The sequence below is a fragment of the Poromitra crassiceps genome (assembly GCF_964638095.1).
Source record: "Poromitra crassiceps genome assembly, chromosome: 29".
NCBI lineage: Eukaryota > Metazoa > Chordata > Actinopteri > Beryciformes > Melamphaidae > Poromitra > Poromitra crassiceps.
This window is the reverse complement of record NC_139641.1, coordinates 12,873,482-12,897,006: the sequence shown is the minus strand read 5'-3', so window position 1 is coordinate 12,897,006 and position 23,525 is coordinate 12,873,482. Positions and strand designations below refer to the sequence as shown.

The following is a 23,525-nucleotide window of genomic DNA, read 5'->3' as shown; positions in this document are numbered from 1 at the left end:
TCTTTTTTCCGCAATACTGTATCGATATTTCAGAAAAATATTGTGATATATCGCCATATCGATTTTTTTGCACAGCCGTGTGTTCAGTGACACAATAAGAATACTTTTTATTTCAGTGCGTTCAGTAACACACTCAACACTCAGTTTTGACTCAATTTGTCAACTCAATTATCAATATAAACTGATTTACATATTATGACACTAGCTGGGTGACAGCGTGTTGTATTTTTAGCTCTATTTTTTTTAATTTTCAGTAAATTATGTAGAGCAGTGGTTCTCAAATGGGGGTCCGTGGCACTTTGCCAGGGGGTCCGCGAAAAGTTTTCAGGAAAATAAAAATAAAAACTTTTTTTTTTACATGCTTATGCTTTAAATCTAAAATGGTTCATGGATTACATTCTAATCTAACAAACTTAAATATTTAAAAGTCAAGCACGTTACAGTAGAAACAATTAAACTTAGCCCAAAATCACAAATCAGGATAAGGGGGTCCCCGGTATATTTTCTATCTTGTAAGGGGTCCATGGCTGAAAAACATTTGAGAACCTCTGATGTAGAGTATTGCAATATATCGCAATATGTATTGTATCGCAATGTATCGTGATACATGTTATCGTGATACGTATCGTATCGTGAGGTCCTTGCCAATACCCAGCCCTACATACTTGAGTTTTCTATTTTGCCAAGTAGTTTTCATTCAGCCATGGACTGATTTAAACCTGGAATGTCCCGTTACAATAGACCATCAGCAGGACTCTGGATCCTGAGAACTGCATTTGAGGACCAGCACGATGGTTTTCTCGCTGGCTTGTAGCCTGAGGGATATTTGTTCATTTTGCATCAATACATGTTGAGTGCTGGGTAGTGAGTGTCCAGTCACAACTGCACTGTGCCTGACAGCTGTAGGGGGGGGGGGGATCACGTGATATTCCAATAAGAGCCAGACTGAGTTGATTGATGATGCACCAATAAGATCAGAACTTCAACCCACAAAAAGCACAATAATTGCATCTCTACTTACCAGACCTTTATAAAGACAGAAGTGTCTCTTAGAATACTGGACAAGTATTTTGTGTGGAGAGGTTGTATTATTATGAACAGCCCGTCTGGTATTCAACCAACCCAAATTCTCTCATGTCACTCCCCTCTTCCAGGACCTTCACTGGCTTCCCATCTCGGCACGCATTAAATTCAAAACACTGGTTCTGGCCTACAGGGCAGTACACCAGACAGCCCCTCTGTACTTACAATCTATGGTCAGGCTCCAAATCTCTCACCATTCCCTCCGCTCCTCCACCAGCGCAGGACGCCTCGCCCCTCCTTCACTACGGGGCTCAAAAGTCGCTCATCCCGTTCCCGACTCTTCTCATCCCTGGCACCTCAACGGTGGAACGAGCTTCCACCTTCGGTCAGGATGGCCGAATCACTGCCGATCTTTCGGAAAAGACTAAAGACACACGTTTTCAGGCTCCATCTGGGCCCTTCTTGAACTAACTTCTTTCTCTCTTAAAAAAATAAAAATAAATAAATAACCTGAACTAAACTTGTACCACTGTTCCTTCAGAAGTTGTAGTTGTCATAGGCTGTGTTGCATAGTTGATTGCTCTATTGCTGACAAAAATGTGTTATTGTAAGTCGCTTTGGATAAAAGCGTCTGCCAAATGACGTAATGTAATGTAATGTAATGTATGAAACATGTAAAAAAAATGATGCCACAAGAATCAAGCCATTATTTATATAGTATAATCACACAATTTGTTATTGTACAGACCCAAAAAAATTATATTGGCACCAATTCCCAACAGGAAGGGCAGTTTCAACGTCAGAACGCAGTCTCAATGAACAAGACAGATATGTTTATACATTATGTACAAAATAAGTTAAACTCTCAGAAACGGAGAAACCAAGACGTATGAAAAACAGCACTCAGGTACATAAAAATCCTTGACGTTGACTTAGCAGTGCTGTCTTGTCATGACAGCCAAATATATAAAGAAAAAATGTACAACAATCAACCCAGCTGGGGCCTAGTCAGCTGCTCCATCCTCTGGCAGGGGTTCATAACGTTGAAGCTATAGGGGGAAACGGGAGACAAAGTGAAACGACATTAGGCAATTCACGTTTTTATTGATTTATTATGCACAAGTTATGCACAAAACCAACTCATTCATTTCATCATGAGCAGAAAACATACCCTGGTTTTGAGGTCTTTGTTCTCTTCGAGCAGGAGTGCACACCTCTTCCTCATCTCGTTCAGCTCCTGCTGCAGCCCCTCAGTGTCTGCAGACTCTTCGCCGGCAGCACCCAGGTACTGCCTGAGGAATCTGGGGTAGACTCGGTTAAAGGATCCACAAGGCACATTTGTAGCAACTGTTTCCCATTCTCCCCCAAATTCTAAATAATAATAATAACAAAACTGTGCCAAGCTGTATTTGCTGCTAGGCGGGCACAGTTGTTTAGGAGTGGTAAGTAGAGCCCGACCCATACTGGATTTTTGAGGCCGATGCCGATACAGATATTGGGGAGTAAAACAATTCCGATATCGATATATCGGCCGATATTCTTATATTATATATACACATTATATTACACAATGTTTTTGCAATGATCCTTCAAATATCAAACACTTGACAAAGATATGACTTGTAGGGGTGTCACGATATTTCGTCGCACGATATATCGCGATATCAAAACGTCACGATATGTATCGTCAGAAAAAAATGATACAATGCTCCTGAATAATAATAGAACAAATTTAGCAGAATCAACACACATGAGTGAGAGGGTAGACTACTACTGGCATGGCAAAACAGCTCAAGGGGTACATAAGATTACATAAGTTTAGGGACCATTGAGCATGAGTTATTTAAGAAATAGATTGTATACTTTATGTTTCTTTCACCATGCAACAAACATTTAGTTTGTGACAGTGTGACACATTCTATTGCATGAGAAGCATTATCTTCCATGTTATTATAACAACAATTTCCAAAAACAGCATTTGTTTTGTATTTTGTGTATTTCAAATGAAAGACTATTTTTCCAGTATTTTCCCAGGGCTCCCTTGAAAAGAGGTTTCGATTTCAACGGGACTCACATGGTTAAATAAATGATAAATAAATACATAAAAATTATTTACTTTTGTTAAAAAGAATATTGTTAAAATATCGTATCGTTATCGTGAACCCAATATCGTGTATCGTATCGTGAAATTAGTGTATCGTGACACCCCTAATGACTTGACATGACTTGACATTATGTAATGTCGGCAGGATATTTTACAGCTTATCAATAAACTTTATTGTCCAAAATGACATCAATGCAATGAAACAGTAAACCTAACTGGGGATTTAATAATGATAAATAACTAGAAATACAAAAACACAAATAGAACAAATATAAAATATAACTTGAATTAAGAAAAAATATCAAATATACACAACATGTTGTCTATCACTTAAAAAATACAAAATAAAAAAATATCGGCATATCGGCCAATACCGATATATCGGTTATCGGCCAATATCGGCCGATAATATCGGTGGACCGATATATCGGTCGGGCTCTAGTGCACAGTTGTTTAGGAGTGGTAAGGATTGCTTCACCAGTACAGAAGGATACTCCATGGCATTGTTTGGTTTGTCGTTCTGCTCATACAACGCCACAAGTACTGAAATCCATAAGAGAAAAAGAAGAGAAAATAAGGTTAGATGCAAAAGCACAAGAACTGATGTCATTTGTAAAAATTGGTTCAGGACCAATGTTCCCTCTGAGATTATATTTTGGTGTCGTCATCTAATAATTTACCACAGTGACCAATTATATTACAACAAAAATCTGTTTGGTGGCATTTTTATTTACATTCTATACAAAATGTCTTGATATCATCTTTCAGGCTGCTGTTTTCAGAGTAAGAATCTATTGCCATTATTAAATAAAATACCATTATACAAGTAAACATTATAATGTTCAAAATATTTGCACAAAACACTGTACAATTCATACAAGAACAGCAATTTGCCAATAAGTGCTGTCAGCCATTTGGAAAATGGTTAAGGGGGTGATTTCAGTGTCTACATTTGAATCTCAAGGTTGTCTTCATTTTCTTCGTGTTGGAATGGATTGTGTGTCAAATGGCCAAGCACAGTGAGAAATAAGCTGTAGAGAAAAATGGCCCATACCACTGGTAAGACTATCCAGAACACCTGCTCTCTCCAGGTATCTCCGGAACTGTTCCCTTTTTGAATCCGAAGCCTATGGAGAGAAAAGAGTGAGTGTTAGTCAGTTCACTACCACCTGATAATGTTGTAACACAGCTGCTCAATGGTTCATGCCTAGCTACTAGCTACTAGCAAACACCATCACATTTAGATGACAGCATGAGTGACAATGTATTTTGTGCTACAAGGGCCTGCTAGTTAGTCATTTCCAGTCTGACTCACACTCCCCAGCATAAAATAGCCAAACGAAAATTTGGGTCGGTTCCAGAACAAGATGACTAGGGATGCATCCTAGATAGGAAGGGGTGCACATGCACGGGCCGACCCGAAAAATTTGACATGTTATTTTACTAAAAATAATGCATTTGATCATCATTTCAAGTAGAATGATACCAGCCAAGCAAGAATATTTCAAGTGTTTCAAGTGCTTTACTGAAATATCTGGACCATATAATGATAATACAATTATCTCAACCTTAAATGTAGTGGTACGTATAGGTGCCAAAAAGCCATAAGTTCACATCAAAGAACAAAGAAAAACAACAATTATAATTCAAGTTTAACACGTTCAGTGCCAGCGACGCCATATGGCGTCATTAGAAATTTACCGTACAGTGCCAGCGACGCCAAATGGCGTCATTAGAAATTTACCGTACAGTGCCAGCGACGCCAAATGGCGTCATAACTCCAAATTGTTTTTTTGACGGGGGGGTGTCGATCTAAGCTTCTTACGTCGCCTCTAACAATATTGTAGCTATTGGAGGTCGATAACCTATTTTACAAACCCATTAGGTGGCGACAGCACTCTCCTGATCAGAGAAAAAGGAGCCAAACACACAGAAATAGTCACTGGGGAAAATGAGGAAATCGCATCGCATCCGTCCGTATGCATCGACGTGCCTCCATAAACGAGCACAACGCCAGCTGTGCCCCCAGCAGCAGCATCCGCTGTCACAACTGAGCACCTCCGTGTACGCTGCAACAGCACATTCACATAATCAGCCTTATTATTCCGAACTGGAAGCATGCCAGCCCGTGACAAACACACGCGGAACCAAAAAGCTGAATGTCGCGCACCATTCACTGTGTGTGCGCAGCAAACTCAGCAGAGACTGAGAGCCACCAGACACATAAGACACACCCAGGAGGCGTGTGCAGTTGAGGGGGGGGGGGGGGAGCACGCAGAGCAGCAGAGCAGCATACACTTCACCCAGACAGACCCAGACATCAGAAAATTAGCTTCAGAGTCAGTGATGTGCTTGAAATGTTTAATTTCACAAAAGGCTCATTATCTCAGCTCGTAGAAAAAAAGGGATGTTTTTGCTTCAATCAAGCTATCTTCTCCGGCTCATAACTAAAGAACGGAAAATGGGATCAATAAACTTTTTTTTGCAGGTGATAGAAGAGAGTCTCATCGTTATTTGTGCGTGTTCAGTGTTTACATAGTAATTATTAAAAAAATTATATGACTGTTTTAAAATGCATTGCGGCCTATGTGGCACAGCAAGCAACCTTTTGCCCAAGGGCCGTGGCACTCAAAGTGTTAAACAGTAAGTGTGCAGCTGCAGCATTTATTAAAAAAAAACAAAAAAAACAAAAAAAACACTTTTCAACTGAGCATGCAGACAATTTTCAAACAGTTCGCCTTTTTTATGTTTGAGTTTACGTATTTTCCTTTTGATGAAGTCTATTAGACTGTTATGTTTACTGTTTTTTTTCACTTTATGTATTGTTTTAACTGTTTGAAATAAATCGTTTCAATCAATCAATCAATCAATCAATCAATCAATTAAGATAAGTGTGCAATGCGTGCTTTTGCACCCCTGGAAAACCGGGCCTACCTGCAGAATAATGCCATCCCAAATTCCAAATAAGTAAAAGTTAGTTTGTTGACAATGGCTTGAGGTTATGAACTCACGTTTATCAACAAAGGTTAACAGAAAGGCACTGAGGCTGAATGTTTGCTGTCACAGGTGAGGTGACTGCAGAAGCGTCACCGTGTACCTCAAAACCAACGAGCGTGGGTTCTCTGCTCCAACTCCAAATGGCTAACACACTTAGCTTAGCTAGCTTGCAATGTGTTAGACATGCAGACAGTTACTTCACGACATCATAAGTCAAAGCGAAAACATAAACATACTCACTCTATAATGCGCCATGATGACGTGAAAGGTGCTCCTCGTTATAAATACGGGTTGTGTTTCAAGTGTTCCTAGCGACACGACGGACAGCAGCCAAAGTTACCGAACGGATGCATGTGTTTTTTAGTTTCGTTTATAATCACTTTCCTTTCAGTGCCAGTGGTTGTTGCATGCCTGCTTGCTGCTGCCTTCAGGTGCTCCTCGTAAATTCCACTAGGCCATATGGAGGTCGTAAACAGAACTTGGTGCGCATTCAGAATGAAGAGGAGAAAATGTACCTCTCAGTCATGTAAAAGTCAAGTGTAATGCGAATTCATGATTACCCAAAGGATGTTTATCTTTGTATGCATACAAATAAACTCTGCACACAGGAGACATTGTAAATGGGCTACCGGTCCATGCTACCGGTATACAAACATGTGTGACAAAGTAGAGTGAACACAAAAATACGGCAAATTATAGAAACAATGCATAAAATAACTGTAACTCATATCTAATTTAATGCCTGTTTAACTGGGACTGTAAATTCATAACTTCCGTCATAACTTGAAGGCAGCATTTTTTACTGTTGTGGGTGTGCGACGCCACCTGCTGGTGACATCGCTGAATACCACAAATAGCCACTTCTTGATTTTTTTATGATTATTATTTTGATCCTGTATGTGCTTGTGCTTTTTTTCTTTTTTTTTATAACTAGCAATGTAAAAATCAACGTTATCGCGTTATGACTATAGACCGGAGATGACTTGAGAAATTGAATCCTCACAAAGTATGAATTTGGCTGTTATTCAGGTGATAGGTCACAAAACAAGTCTGAGTACTAGTCAGGTGACAGCGAAAAGCCTCCGTAGAGTGACAGCCTGACCGACGAATCATTATTCAGTCTGTAATCCGGACAACGAATCACAATTAGGGGGAGGGATCAAATGATTTTTTTTTCCTCCTACAGGAAAGGAAATCCAAAGGAAGTGTGTGGGAGCACGGCTGGGACGCACGCTCTGTAGTGTTTGCAAGTAGCCTGGGCATTTTATTGATAAACTATTTCGTTTTTAACCCGTGGGTGCAGACCGATCTTGATACACAAACACGGCCGACAAGTGAGGGGGGGATCAGGGGAAGAAGCGGCCGTGTCGTTAGGTCAAAATGTCGATTCAGTACGAGGTGGAACAGCTGGCTGACAGCTACGGGGTAGCGGACTCGTTCCCCAAAGATTTCGGCTATGGAGAAGAGGAGGAGGCCGACATCGAGGAGGACAGCCCCGCACCGTCTGACAGCAAACCCAGAATCCTGCTCATGGGTTTGCGAAGAAGTGGCAAATCGTCAATACAGAAGGTATAACGTTATTAACGACATGACCCAACTGTATCTGCTGCGACGCCGCCTCCCTCTCTGGTTCGTTAGCCCAACTAGCTAGCGAGTTTAGTTTAGCATGTGTGTGCGAGCTTGACGATCATGAGCAACAAACAACAACAATGCTAACGTTAGCTAGAGTTGAACTGCAGTCAGTGCAATTTAGCTATCGGAGTAGAACAGAAGTAATGTAATGGCATACACTCATGGTAGGCTAGTTAGCTCTCAACGTTGATGTACACACTCATGGTTGGCTAGTTAGCTTCCAACATTAAGTGTGTGTGTGTGTGTGTGTGTGTGTGTGTGTGTGTGTGTGTGTGTATGAGTGAGTGACGTTGATGTACACACACTCATGGTTGGCTAGTTAGCTTCCAACATTAAGTGTGTGTGACGTTAATGTACACACTCATGGTTGGCTAGTTAGCTTCCAACATTAAGTGTGTGTGTGTGTGTGTGTGTGTGTGTGTGTGTGTGTGTGTGTGAGTGAGTGAGTGACGTTGATGTACACACTCATGGTTGGCTAGTTAGCTTCCAACATTAAGTGTGTGTGTGTGTGTGTGTGTGTGTGTGTGTGTGTGTGTGTGAGAGAGAGTGAGTGACGTTGATGTACACACTCATGGTTGGCTAGTTAGCTTCCAACATTAAGTGTGTGTGACGTTAATGTACACACTCATGGTTGGCTAGTTAGCTTCCAACATTAAGTGTGTGTGTGTGTGTGTGTGTGTGTGTGTGTGTGTGTTTCATTCATCAATCATTAACCAGTGGACACAGGCGCAGTGCATCTTTGTGGACATAGGGCATCTGACTGTCGTTCGTTAACAACCTGCTTATATCAAAGTTAGTCCCACCCATGTGTTGAAGGTAACGTTAGTGAAGCCTCTCTCACATGACAGCAAAGCAGCGGCCACACCTTTTCATTCTGCAAGTCATAAGACTGTTATGAATGAAATATGCATTGCTGTCAGTATTATGCTCTTTCATATGTATTTGGCCACCACTGCAGTTGTGTGTCCTGTGACATGTTTTATTATTTGTGTTAAAGTCGAGCTGAACCCAAGAATGACTTTTCTTTTCTTTTAGTTCAAATACCTGGGTATGCAGTGCACCTATAATGTATGCAAAACAAATCACAACAACCTAATTTCTTTAGTTGTTCACACTTTTTCACATCAAAAGTTTGTTTTTCAAGATTTCATTGATAACAGTAGTTTACAGTTTGCTGACGTCACCTAGTACTATCAAATTTCTACCCCATATCAACCAATCATTTCAGGACATGCAGCTGTCAATCAAATCTTCATTTCAGGATCATTTTCTCTTCCAAATGAAGGGGAAAATGGCGCCTAGTGCCTGTCATCTGGCAGATTTTCTAGCCCATAAACTAACTACTAACTTGAGCAATTATGCAAACTAAATCAAACGGTAATGTCTAAGAATGCAAAGAAATGCAACTGGCTCGTTAAAACACGCATTCCAGGAATAGTATTTACATTTATAACGATAATGGCGCGCGCCCCCGAGCCTGACAGCCTCCCTGGCTGTCAGGGGTCGTCTCTCGGAGATTCCAGGCGGGGGGGCAGCACCTATGCATCGGATTGTCCGCTCGCTCCGCACGAAGCAGCTGGCTCCCTGGTACTCTGCGGATCCCACTCGCGTAGCATGACAACAGGCTGAATCCCACTCGATTTGGGGGTGGAACACGCCAGGATTGGCCAATGCCAAAGCCAGTCCTCAGAATTGTCAAATCGTATATGGTCCGCCTCTCAATTCGTTTTCAGTGTCCGACACTCGCGCTAGTGCATTCTGTTCCGGTTCCCTTCGACTTTAAACTGCACAAATAATAATAATGTAAAATACAAGGGAAGAGAAACAGACTGTATATAGTGTGACACAACAGTGGCTAATCCTACAGATATTGCATAGCGAAATAGAAGTGAATCATTCTGTATTTGTGAAGTTCCCATGCATACTTGCACTCTTGGGACATAAATCCACAGCCCCCCCTCCCAAGCACCAGATTAAAGTTCTCCTGTAAGCCCCCCTGTAAGTCTCCAGCGTTGAGAGACATGTGATTTGGCTTTTTGCTGGTTCGTTGGCCTGTAACCTCAGTGCCGCCAATTCAAAATAAACACCCTGATTCCTTCCAAAATCACCATTTCCTGCCTCTCATTCCAAGGCTCCAGACTAACTTTTTACACTAGGTGCACCGGTGCACCTTACCCCGCTAGCCCGGGCGCTTCTCGCTCATACTGAGCATTAGCGCCCGGCTAGCGGGGTAAGGTGCACCGGTGCACCTTACCCCGCTAGCCCGGGCGCTTCTCGCTCATACTGAGCATTAGCGCCCGGCGAACGTCAACGCATTTACCATCAAACAATCGTGCCGCTCTCACGTCTAGGTATAAAAGCCAACCCTTACCTGAGCCAAAAATGTGAAGTGAAGACGCTATCCGATGGCCAACATCCTCTTCTTTTAAATACATATAGGTGCCTCTTCCAAATTGTTGCATAAAATCCACTTTTCTGTCTTTGAAAAACCGAAAATGTAGGTGCAATACCATTCAGGAAGTGTGGGGGGCATTAGTGAGTAAACAGTGAGTCGTTGTTCCGGGTTGCTCCAGATGAATGATTTTCGGTTTTTCAAAGACAGAAAAGTGGATTTTATGCAACAATTTGGAAGAGTCAACTATATGTCATTAAAAGAAGAGGATGTTGCGCATCGGATAGCGTCTTCACCTCACATTTTTGGCTCAGGTAAGGGTTGGCTTTTTATACCTAGACGTGAGAGCGGCACGATTGTTTGATATTGTTTGATGGGAAATGCGTGACGTTCGCCGGGCGCTAATGCTCAGTATGAGCGAGAAGCGCCCGCCTAGCGGGGTAACGGTGCACCTTACTTTTTAATTTAGGTGCCCCAGCACATAATTTACGTGCACCCAGATTTTTCACCGCGCCTTTTGGCACCGCAATAATACATTTTAACTAAGCGTTACCTTCTTTGTCATGTTGTATACATATTGGCAAATTATTAAATTATAACGCTCAAAGATGTTCATGTCAATAAATGTCTGTTAAAGTCACTATCACCCACTGAGTTAACACAGTGAGGATTGCGCCTATGGCCCACTGATGGAAGACTTTGCATTTTAAGTATTGCAGCATTTATGAACTGGGTTCACTGTGATGTGATTATCACCTTACATTATGCTCCTAAGTTGAAAAAGTTAGGAGCACATTTAAGGACACAATGATTAATCTCTGATACATTACAATTTAGTTTAATTCAATTAAAGTAGGCTATCATTCTCATGATGCACTATGCATGTCTTACAAGATATGAATGACTCAATAACCATTTATTTAGTCATCTATAGTTTGCCTAACATTATGTAATGGTGGTCATGATTACTGTGTGATTAGTGTAGTGACATAACCCACAGTGTGCTGTTTAATGATAGTCTCACTGTGCACTGCAGACTGTGAAAAACCGTAGCAGATAGCTGCTCTTAGATGGTCCAACATTAACAGACAGCATAGTCATATTGTAAACACATTTTAGCGATCTTGAATTACATGTTGGGTAACGTTAGTATTCCCAGAATTTTGCTTGATAGTTAGCTAGCATCCCGCTAGCGATGCTAACCTTAGACGCTAAGATGTAATTTGTCATGCCAGCCAACCTAACGTTAGTCAGAACTCGTGTCTGCTGAAGCGTAGCTTCGTCTCCCGCGTACAAAACCACCATCTGACACATTTTAATTCCATCCGTTTGTGACTCCGATTCCGGTACGAGTGAGTCCGGCCGGCGGTCACACCAGTAATCTGGATAGCTGTCCTGTGTTCTACTAGCGATAAGGACGATACGACTTCCAGTCGGATTTTCAAAGTAAAGCGATTCTGCCCACGTCTAAAGCACTCGGAAGCGATTGAAAACATTTTATTTTTGTATTTCCCCTGTCTTTCTATGTGAGAGGTTTACATTGACAGCGCCGCACGCCGTGGCACAAGAGCAGAGAGAGAGAGAGAGAGAGACTACAAATTCCAAGATGCACTAGTGTGTGTTATGAAAATATTTATACGCACTGGCAGATTTTCTATTCGGCAGACGAATGCACTTGGTCCTTCACATCACAACACAACACAACAGCACTTTGCTTTACAGCTGCAGGCATACATACAGTATGTTGTTTGAAAGCAAGTTCAAGTTTATTCGTGTGTCCCAGAAGGGCACTTTGGGTTGCAGCAAAACATAAAAACATAGAAAACAGGCATAACATCCTGGATAAAAACATAAAGTGCAGACACAGGTAAACACAATATAAGTTCAAAGTAGCAGTTTAAAGGGACCAGTGCAGGGGGGGTACGGTGGTGCAGTGGTAAGCGCTGCTCCCTCACAGCTCGAAGGTCCTGGGTTCGATTCCCACCTGGGACGCTGTGAACGCTGAAGGAATGCGTGCCCGTCCGCATGTCCTCGAGTCCCCACCGGGGGTTTCCTTCATATAGGAACCCCTTCACAATATCCTGGTTGCTAAAGTGGTGCCTCCTCTGGTCGTTAAGGGCGCCTGTTTGGAGGGAGGGGAACTGGTTTGAATAGCGTGATCCTCCCACGTACTATGTCCTACCGGTGAAGCTTCCTCTGTCAGGTGAAAAGAAGCGGCTGGCTAACTGCCCATGTCTCGGAGGAAGCATGGAGCCAGTTTTCGGCTCTCCCCAGATCGGCAGAGGGTGGAGCAGAAACCAGGATAAATAAATTAAAAATTAGCACTAATGAGGGATAAAAATGGGATAAAAGAAAGAAATCAAATGCTACAATAGTACATATTGTATAAAAGAACGCAGCAGGGAGTGTGCTCTGAAACTAGGATTGTTATGATATAACATTGGCCCAGTAGGCTACTGCATGTGTAATTTGTGTTATATCCTTGTATCTATGTCAAACGTGTGTCAATATTTTCTGTCAAACTCTCTAGGTTGTAGTGAGCTGCCTGCATTATGTACCAATGCATTGTTACCGAGACTAGAGCCCGACCGATACTGGATTTTTTAGGCCAATACCGATATTAGGGAGTAAAAAAATTCCGATATCAATATATCGGCCGATATTCTTATATTATAATACACATTATATTACACAATTATTTTGCAATGATCCCGCAAATATCAAACACTTGACAAAGATATGACTTGACATGACTTGAGTTATGTAATGTAGGGAGGATATTTTACAGGTTATCAATAAACTTTATTGTCCAAAATGACATCAATGCAATGAAACCGTAAACTGAACTGGGAATCTAATAATTATAAATAACTAGAAATACAAAAACACAAATAGAACAAATATAAAATATAACTTCGAGTTAAGAAAAAAGATAAAATATACACAACATGCTGTCTATAACTAAAAAATATCGGCATATCAGCCAACATATCGGCCGATTATCGGCGGACTGATATATCGGTCGGGGCTCTAACCGAGACAACCTAATGTGCATTTAGTACATCAATATGAATGCATTTCTGATTTCAGGTTGTATTCCACAAAATGTCTCCCAACGAGACTTTGTTCCTGGAGAGCACCAACAAGATCTACAAGGACGACATCTCCAGCAGCTCCTTCGTCAACTTCCAGATCTGGGACTTCCCGGGCCAGGTGGACTTCTTCGACCCCACCTTCGACTACGAGATGATCTTCAGAGGAACCGGGGCCTTGATATTCGTCATCGACGCTCAGGTGAAGGACTGAATATTTGACAATTTAGCAGGAGCTCAGTCAAACTTGATTTAACGTTAGTTTTCGTTGTGAATTAGAAAATGGTCAGGGGGGCCACTTGGCAACCTATCGTGGGCCGCATGTCGCCCCCCGGCTGCAAGTTGAGTATCACCGGCCTAAAATAACTGCTTTCAAGAAGTAATCTCCACCATGATCTAATTCAAAGCCCATCTTATTGAAGGCTCTATTTGTACTGAAGAATGCACATCAGATTGAGTTGGTTTCAGTGGCTGCTCACACTGATATTTGAGACGTCCTGTTTTTGGAGACAATGGAGTCGTGGATTTCCTCATACCTGCTTTTACGCCTACCTTTTTATTGTAGGGCTGCACCTAATAATGGTTATGGAAAACATGGTTGTCACTCTCAAACATTGGTGTTTATCTGTAAGTATAATGTTTAGCTGCCTTAAAGTCGAGCTGAACCCAAAAATGACTTTTCTTTTCTTTTAGTTCAAATACCTGGTATGCAGTGCACCTATTTAATAATGTATGCAAAAACAATCACAAAGTCTAATTTCTTTAGTTTTTCACACTTTTTCACATCAAAAGTTCATTTTTCAAGATTTCATTGATAACAGTAATATACAGTTTGCTGACGTCACCGGCTAGTACTATCAAATTTCTACCCCATTTCAACCAATCATATCACGACATGCAACTGTCAATCAAATCTTCATTTCAGGATAATTTTCTCTTCCAAATTAAGTAGAAAATGGCGCCTAGTGCCTGTCATCTGGCAGAATTCCTATCCCATAAACTAACTACTAACTTGGCCAATTGTTAGAAACATGAACAAAAAACAAAAACTATAATCTCTAAGAATGCAAAGAAATGTTACTGGCTCGTTAAAATGCTCATTCCAGGAATATTATTTACATTTATAACGATAATGGCGCGCGCCTCCGAGCCTGACAGCCTCCCTGGCTGTCAGGGGTCGCCCCTCTGAGTTTCCAGGCGGGCGGGCAGCACCCATGCATCGGATTGTCCGCTCGCTCCGCACGAAGCAGCCTGGCTGCCTGGTACTCCGCGGATCCCACTCGCGTAGCACAACAACACACTGAATCCCACCCGATTTGGGGGTGGAACACGCCAGGATTGGCCAATGCCAAAGCCAGTCCTCAGAATTGTCAAATCAAATCATCGACACCGTATATGGTCCGCCTCTCAATTTGTTTTCAGTCTGAAACGGACTCAGATGCACGTGACGAACGGGTTCACCTCGACTTTAACATATTTTACAATGGCTATTTTTGCCTACAGACAGGAGAGATTTCATTGTCAGAAGTAGCAGGACACACAGTAGTCATTTCTTTGTTGTGTCCTGGTCCCCCACTATTGGCAGTATAGCAGAGCTCAAGTTTTGAGTGTGGATTTTGTGAATGAATCCAGGAGGATGGTTTACTAAAATTGACATTAGTAGGTAGGGGTGTCAAAAATAATCGATTATAAGGTGCATCGCGATGCGGACGTGCACGATTCTGCATCGATCCACAAATGTCAAAGATCGATTATTAAAAATAAATAAATAATAATAATCAAATAAAATATAATGGAAGTACATGCAGTTGTTTATTTTACTTATGGATCATAATACAATGCAATTCCAAATGCACTTTTATCTTAAAAGTAGCCACACAGTGAGAAAAAAGAAAGTGAGAAAAAAGAAATCATGTATTGCGGAAAAAAGTGATGCATCGATTTAAAATGCATCGAGATGCATCGATAATCGTAATCGAATCGTAGCCCTCTGAATCGTAATCGAATCGTGAGGCCAGTGAAGATTCACAGCCCTATTAGTAGGTCACGAAAGGTTTGTTGTTTTATAATATGCATCGCCATTTTATCATTTCCAGTGTTTTTTTTGGTCTCATCTCCTCCTCCCCTCCTCTTCTCTTAGGATGACTACGTGGAGGCGTTGGGCAGGCTCCACCTCACCGTGTCGCGGGCGTACCGGGTCAACCCCGAGATCAACTTTGAGGTGTTCATCCACAAGGTGGACGGCCTGTCGGACGACCACAAGATCGAGACCCAGAGGGACATCCACCAGAGGGCCAACGACGACCTGGCAGACGCTAGCTTAGAGAAACTGCACCTCAGGTAGTACACACGCACATACGCACGCATACACACACTTGCACGCACACGCACACACACACACACACACACACACACACACACACACACACACACACACACACACACACACACACACACATATACACATACATACATACACACACACACACACACACACACACACACACACACACACCTGCACACACACACCTATAAATTATAATGGATTTATGTCCACATTAGTACCAGAATAAACAAGAAAGATGCAGGCAGAAAATGTCCCATATTTCCTCACTACCTATTAGGGTTGTCAAAAGTATCGATAGTATCGAAAATATCAATACTGAAATTTTTAATCGGATACAATACTCATTTGCAACAGGTATCGATAGTATCGATAAGTATCAATACAATTTTTTTTAAACGGATATAGTACTCATTTGCAACAGTTTTGATACCATCAGTGCTTTCTTTGAATGAAAATCACTGATTTTTCCCTCCCTATCATTGGTGGGTATCTGTTGCTTCAACAAGCTAAACGTGTTCTGATAGGCTGATGGCTAGAGCAGGGGTAATCTGCTGTCCAAATTCAAAGTTGTATCAGGTATAGATTATGGAGAAGTGTGCGTCTGTCCGTCCATCTGTCTAACTTTATTTTTATGCCTCTTGATGTGTCATCATCCAACCCCTTCCCGTGGTATCGAAAATGGTATCGAGTATCGATATTTTCCTGGGTATCGGTATCGAAGTAGAAATTATAGTATCGTGACATCCCTACTACCTATGCGATCACAGTGGATATGTAAGGGATAATCAACGACTAGGTGTGCGTTATGTAAGGGTTAACGCACGACGAGGTGTCCAGTATCACTTTTTAAGGGACGACGCGAGAAGCGTGACCGGTTGCTTCCGCGAAGTCAGCTGTGGTTGGGGAGCGGATTAATTTACAACATGACTTGAGCCGGACTACCTGTGCGTTATGTAAGGGATAATGTATATTGAGGCGGTGATTACGGGGGAAATAATGACCGCCAGGTGATGATTGAGCCCGACGCGCACCGGAGGGCTTAATGATTCACCTGAAGGTCATTATTTCCCAGTAATCACTGCCTCAATATACATTATCCCGCTTAGAACACGGCCTACAACTAAATCATTCAATAATCTGACAAAAATAATTATTCAAATAGATTTTCTAATAGCGTTTTCAACGACAAAGCGGTTTCATTCGTAATTGGCACACAAGACACCACAGCTGCAACTGGTTGGCCTAATTAGTAGTGTTTCCTGACAAAAGGCTCTTATCAACTGATTAATCCAGGTGTGGCAGAGCAGCGGTCGGTTGTCGAGAAATAATGACCGGTGAATCTTGTTGATTGACCAATCAGAATCGAGTATTCAAGAGAGCCGTGTTCTAAACGGTTTTAATGCACACCTGCCGGCCAATCAGAAACAAGTATTCACCCAGGCCATGGTATATGTAAGGGATAATGTATATTGAGGCGGTGATTACGGGGGAAATAATGACCGACAGGTGATGATTGAGCCCGACGCGTAGCGGAGGGCTTAATCATCACCTGAAGGTCATTATTTCCCAGTAATCACTGCCTCAATATACATTATCCCACTTAGAACACGGCCTACAACTAAATCATTCAATAATCTGACAAAAATAATTATTCAAATAGATTTTTTAATAGCGTTTTCAACGACAAAGCGGTTTCATTCGTAATTGGCACACAAGACACCACAGCTGCAACTGGTTGGCCTAATTAGTAGTGTACGTGTGAGTGTTGACACAGCTGGATTAATCAGTATAACCAGCAGCAGAGCAGCGGTCGGTTGTCGAGAAATAATGACCGGTGAATCTTGTTGATTGACCAATCAGAATCGAGTATTCAAGAGAGCCGTGTTCTAAATGGTTTTAATGCACACCTGCCGGCCAATCAGAAACAAGTATTCACCCAGGCCATGGTATATAGACACAGATGGCATTGTCACACACACACACCACTTTCAGACAAAGTTGCCACATTCCTTTATCTCTGTTTAGACTTTGTTTCCTTATCACTTCTCGTAACTGCATGTCTAAACACGTCTTGCAAGGAGACTCTTTTCCTTCCGTCTAGTAACGCCTGGATATTTTTTCTTCTTTTGTGCAAGAGCGTAGGAGTTAGACCGGCCCCAATAAGTGTACATGATACCTGCACATTGTTAAGACGGTTACACACATTAGTGTGTGTTGATGTTTTTGTTTTCTTTTGACTTTAACGTAGGGGTGCACCGATCACGTTTTTTGACACCGATCACCGATTGCCGATCGCCTATGGAAAATATCTGCCCGACCGATCACCGATATATAAACTCCTCAAAGAAAGTTTGGAAACATAGACCTTCACCTCAGCACAAAGAGGCCATTTACACCTGGCGCTAACATGCGTTTTCTGTGATCAGATTGCAATCAGATTGTGTTTTATCACTTGAAATGCCAGGTGTAAACACCCCCAAAACGCATTGAAGAAGGATCGCAATCTGATCGGCCATTGAACACAAGTGTAAATACAATGTGTCCTCTCAATCTGGATACACCAACTTTATGCGGATTGAGAGGACAACCATTTCTGCAATCTGATCGCAATCTGATTGCAATCAGATTGCAATTGCTGCACGGAAAAGGCATGTTAACGCCAGGTGTAAATGGAATCAGGCTGAAGTGATAAAATACAATCTGATTGCAATCTGATGGCAGAAACCACATGTTTACGCCAGGTGTAAATGGCCTCATATACACACCTGCTTAGCTTTAACTCATTGAGTGCCAAGGACGAGTATGTTCGTCAATTGCGTTTTTTGACGGTGGGACGTGGATCAAAGCCTCAGGCATCTCCTGTACAAATATTGTAGCTATTGAAGGTGTATAACCTGGCGACAGTGCTCTCCAGATTAGAGAAAGGTCTGGAAAACAGCAGGAAAAAGCCCCGTGATGAAAGAGAAAAGAGAGTGTGGGGAGGAGTTTGCAGCTGAGGGGGGGAGAGGGGGGTGGGGCACGCAGGGCACCACACAACTACACCACGTCACTACATCAGAAAATATTAGCTTCAGACTCAGTGAATGTGCTTGAAATGCTTCATTTCACAAAAGGCGGAATAACTCAGCTTCTAATTTGAAACGCATGTTTTTGCTCAAAACAACCTATCTTCTCCCGCTCATAACTAAAGAACGGAAAATGGTATCAATAAACTTCTTTTTGCTGATGATACAATAGAGTCAGCTCGTTCTTTGTGCGTGTTCGGTGTTTACATAGTAATATCACACAATATTCTGTGGGCCTCGAGAAATCACTGAAAACGCTCTGAAACTCTGGCACTGGGAGTGTCCGTTCTCCAAAAGTGGCTGGCACTCAATGAGTTAATATTTGTCTTTAGGTTGAAAGTGTCAATAGGGCTGCGTTCACAAAGCTGATGAATTTGTCCCAGTTCTGATTCTCCAACAATAAGCTCATCTTCCATCCTTTGACTGGGACAACGGTCATAACTTTTGCCATCCACAGCAGCTTGGCTTGGCCAGCGTTAGCACGGAGGATATTCTGACACAACAATGAAAAGAAAGTGAAATAGCTGACTAAATTAGTATTTGGGGAGGTGTGTCAATTCACCCTTAAACTCAAGACGCAAAACCGTAACTGAAATGTGTTTTGAAACAAGTTGGAGAAAAGATAAAAACGGATATGTGTGCAGCAGTTTGGAGCAGAGGTTCTCAAAGTTTGAGCCAGGTCTCCCCAGGGGGGGCTCCAAACAGTTTCATGGGAGGCTGAAGTCAATGGAAGTGAAAAAAATATGACATTAGTTATCAAAACACACATACAGTAGAATAACCTAATGTAAGTTGGTTAAAGAGATTCAGTGGTTTTGTGGAATTTTAGTTTTTCCCATTTTCCCAGAGTCAGAAACAAATAAATGCCTTCAGACAGAGCTTTTTATGTACTCTGTGTGTGTAGTGTGAAGTATGTCAAACATATATCGGAACAATTAACATAATCATTAGGGATGGGGCCGATCCAATATCGGTATCGGGTGCCGATATGGCACTAATTCACGGATCGGATCTTGATTTGATTTTTTTTCCGCAATTCCAGCGCAGGCTGCACAGGGGGCGCTGGCCGTAATTTGCCCATGTATAATAGTATCCTTCTTTGCCTTGTATATTTTCTTAATTTTGTCTGCTTTTTGCAAGGTATATTTAAAAAAAATCTTTAATTGGCCAAATCTTTGCCTATACTGTATATTCAAGAAAAATATTGGTATCGGCAGATATCCAAATTCAGGTATCGGAATCGGATCGGAAGTGAAAAAAGTGGATCGGTGCATCCCTATCATGATCCAATTGAATTGAGTGAAATTAAGCAAATAAACTAAGGGGGCACCTTTTTTCCAAGCTTTCAGACTGAGGGGAGGCCCACAGTCTCAGACTTTGAAAAGCCCTGCAGGGTTAGAGTCAAGTGTGATGACCTGTGTTATCAACATGGCCTTAATTAGTGTCCAGTGATGTTCTGCTGTTTCCTTCATAGTAAAATGTAGTGGGTTTGATGTCATGTCAACAGAAAAGCTGGTTAATTTTATGTCTCAAGACTACGGTACACGTAGTAAGAGCCCTCCAATGGACGGGGCAAACGTATTATATCGGAAGCGTAGTTGCGCCAAAAAGTGAGAGGTTATTCTTTTAAAAGACAAAGTTTGACGAGAATCACTGAGTTGCCTGGAAACAGAGTCCAGACGCATGTGCACTGCAGTGTTTCCCATACATAAAGGAATTTGTGGCGGGCCGCCACAAAAGGATTTGGACCGCCACATAAAGATGTTGACCAACATTTTTTTTTTTTTTTTTTACAGTGCACCTGAAAGCAACATGCAAGATATCCGCTGAATAAGTGTCCAATAAATGTTCATGTCATTCTGGCCAATACTCACACTTCTGTTATAGCATTTCAGTCTGGAATATGGAATATCTTTCAATAATCTATGATTTAGCTGCTAAATTGTCAAATACCGCCATCTGCTCGCTACCCAGGCACTTATGTATGTACTTAACCTAACTAACTTAACCTAACTAACTATCCGGTGTGCACAACATTGTCAGCCTAAACTCCGGCTGACACCCCAAAAACCTACAATCCGCTACAGAAAAATTTATATTGTTTGTTTATTAACTGGCCCCTCGCCGTCTATCATTTCACGAAAGTGGCAAAGCAAGTTGAGTATCCCTGACCTATAGGGAGAAATTTAGTTTGTCATTGTAAACCCACAGCACAGTAATGATGACATGTTCTTCATAGATCTAGCCTTTTAATTTTGCTCTTAAAGCCCCATTCAGTAAGTTTTCCAAGTTTTGCTATTGGAGAAACTGCGCCCTCTGGGTCCAATAGTATCGATAACGATATCGCCGTTCAAAGTCAACAAAACACAGCGCCAGAAAGCTCTATGTACATGTTGTGACATCGGGTACTCACCACGTGATGAAATAATAATCCATAGTTCCGTGAAACATCATTTTCGTAGCAAATCCGAATCGAGTTACTAACTTGTTTTCATGAAGACAGCGCTTCCGCTGTAGAGCGCATGCGCGCATCCTTTTCTTTTTTCTTTTTTATTGCCACGGGACGTGGCAGACAACCTGCTTAGTCCCAGGGCTGGCCAATGGAGGGCGGTGTGGGATAAATTAAGTCGAGAGTCTCCCTATTACAAGTCAATCTACCATGTCCTAAGACTAAAAAGCTCTTATATTACAGTAAAAAATGTCAAAAATCTTACTGATTGGGGCTTTAAGCTTTCTCAAAGTACACCAAATTCATGCATTTTACTTTAAAATGTGTAAAAAAATCTCGCGGGGGGGGGCATGCCCCCAAAATCCTGTGGGAAACACTGCACTGGCATCATTTGGTGATTCCGCTGGGAAAAATAAATGGCGGTTCTGGGCTAGTGCATGTTAAACGTTTCCACCGATTGCACTAGGGCTGTGAATCTTCACTGGCATCACGATTCAATTAGATTACGATTCAGAGGGCTACGATTCGATCACGATTATCGATGCATCTTAAATCGATGCATCACTTTTTTTCCCCCAATACATGATTTATTTTTTCTCACTTTCATTTTTCTCACTGTGTGGCTACTTTTAAAATAAAAGTGCATTTGGAATTGCATTGTATTATGATCTATAATTAAAATAAGCAAATGCATGTACTTCCATTATATTTTATTAGATTATTATTATTATTTTTCTTTCTTTCAGTAATCGATTTTTGACATTTGTGAATCGATGCAGAATCGTGCACGTCCGCATCGCGATGCATCTTATAATCGATTATGCTTGACACCCCTAGATTGTACTCTTTTGGGGTTTTTTTTTAAGGTTGTTGGCAATTTGAGCAATGTGTCACATCTGCCATCTTTCTGACTAGCTTTGCTGTGACGCATTCGGGGGCTGTCTAGAGACAGTCCGCATGTCTGGGAACGTCCATACAGGCTCTAGGAACGCCCAGAATAGACGCTGGGTTAGCCTGGGGGCGGGGTCAGGGTGGGGTAAATTCCCCCGTTCTATCCATTCAGCAAAGTTAGAATTTAGCTGATAGCCCAGGCCAGGCAGACACGATCGGGGATTTAACCACCGCAGTAAACGCACATCCGAGCAGACGTCTTGTGTTCTGCTCTAGAACCCCCAAACCTGTAGTTTAGAGCCGCAGCACCGTCTTTTGGTGAGTCAGCCCATGAGATATATGGGCGGTTTTACCCCACTCGCGCGCCAGCCGTTTAACATCTTGTGGGCGTTCCCAGACACGCGGACTGTCTCTATAACCGCTCACTTTTTGGCGCAACGAGGCTTCCGATATAATAAGTTTGCCCCGTGCGACGGCACCTGTGGCTTCAAAGTGCAGAAGTAAGGCGAGTTTAATGCCCGACACAGATTCCCTAACGGATTTCTGCTGGTCCAATTGGAGGTCTCTTACTACGTGTAGTCTTGAGACTAGGGATGGGCCGATCCGATCCAATATCGGTATCGGGTGCCGATATGGCACTAATTCACGGATCGGATCGGAATTGGGGGGATTTTTTTTTTTTTTTTTTTTTTGCAATTCCAGCGCACAGCTGGCCGTAATTTGTATAATAATGTATAATAGTATCCTTTGCCTTGTATAATTTCTTAATTTTGTCTGCTTTTTGCAAGGTATATTAAAAAAAAAAAACTTTAATTGGCCAAATCTTTGCCTATACTGTATATTCAAGAAAAATATTGGTATCGGCATAATATCGGTATCGGCAGATATCCAAATTCAGGTATCGGAATCGGATCGGAAGTGAAAAAAGTGGATCGGTGCATCCCTACTTGAGACAAAACATAGAAGAGCCTGAGGGCTAGTGATGGGTAGGGGTGGGGGAAAAAATCGATACACCATAGTATCGCGATATTTTGTCTGACGATATTGTATCGATATTTGGACACCAAGTATCGATATTATTATTACCGGTATTATTATCATTATTTTTTTTGCTGCAGGCCATGCCAGGCCACTGGGCAACTGCCCAAAGCACCCGATGTTGCAGTCCACGCCTGCAGTGGCATATTGAGTCCAGAGAAGCTTAACTCATTCACCGCCAAAGACGTCTTTGACGTGTTATCAGGAATAGCCCTCCCCGCCAATGACGTGTTTGACGTGTTTTTGTTTTTATTAGTGCATCGCGTAGTTCAAAGACTTCCCCAGCCTGTGACATGTTATCAGGTCCCTAGCCTCAAAGCCAAACCGACAACACGTTATCAAACACATACCGCAGCTGTTGTTTGAAATGAGCAGGAGGAAAAACAGAGAAACGCGCTTCCTTGTGCAGAGAGGAGAAACGCCATTGAAACGCCCCTCGGCGCGCTGCGCTGGTTGCCTTGCTGCAGGGCGAACCTGGATTGAGTTGTTCGCGGT

General features: G+C 42.0%; 2 protein-coding genes across 2 annotated transcripts in view; one reads left to right on the top strand and one right to left on the bottom strand.

The window, feature by feature from the left end:
• Positions 1-1,716: 1,716 nt before the first annotated feature.
• On the bottom strand, positions 1,717-6,495 carry LOC310799928 (c-Myc-binding protein-like). The gene is made up of 5 exons (XM_083662536.1): positions 6,365-6,495; positions 4,182-4,254; positions 3,622-3,670; positions 2,195-2,324; positions 1,717-2,072 (listed from the first exon to the last, which is right to left on the bottom strand). Exons 1-5 carry the CDS (start codon positions 6,377-6,379, stop codon positions 2,028-2,030), a joined length of 312 nt encoding a protein of 103 aa, XP_083518662.1. The 5' UTR covers positions 6,380-6,495; the 3' UTR covers positions 1,717-2,027.
• Positions 6,496-7,389: 894 nt separating this feature from the next.
• rragca (Ras-related GTP binding Ca) overlaps positions 7,390-23,525 on the top strand; it is a 36,775-nt gene continuing 20,639 nt past the window's right edge. The window contains exons 1-3 of the mRNA XM_083662783.1: positions 7,390-7,693; positions 13,239-13,442; positions 15,381-15,580. Of these exons, the coding sequence (XP_083518909.1) occupies positions 7,505-7,693; positions 13,239-13,442; positions 15,381-15,580 (593 nt within the window). The 5' untranslated portion in view covers positions 7,390-7,504. The remainder of the gene's footprint in view (positions 7,694-13,238; positions 13,443-15,380; positions 15,581-23,525) is intronic.

Excerpts from the sequence above, each read along its gene's own strand:
- LOC310799928 (XM_083662536.1), bottom strand. Across the intron at positions 3,671-4,181 it reads TCTGGATAGTCTTACCAGTG|TACTTGTGGCGTTGTATGAG; the intron begins GTATGGGCCATT and ends TATGGATTTCAG. Across the intron at positions 2,325-3,621 it reads AAACCAAACAATGCCATGGA|ATTCCTCAGGCAGTACCTGG; the intron begins GTATCCTTCTGT and ends AGTCTACCCCAG.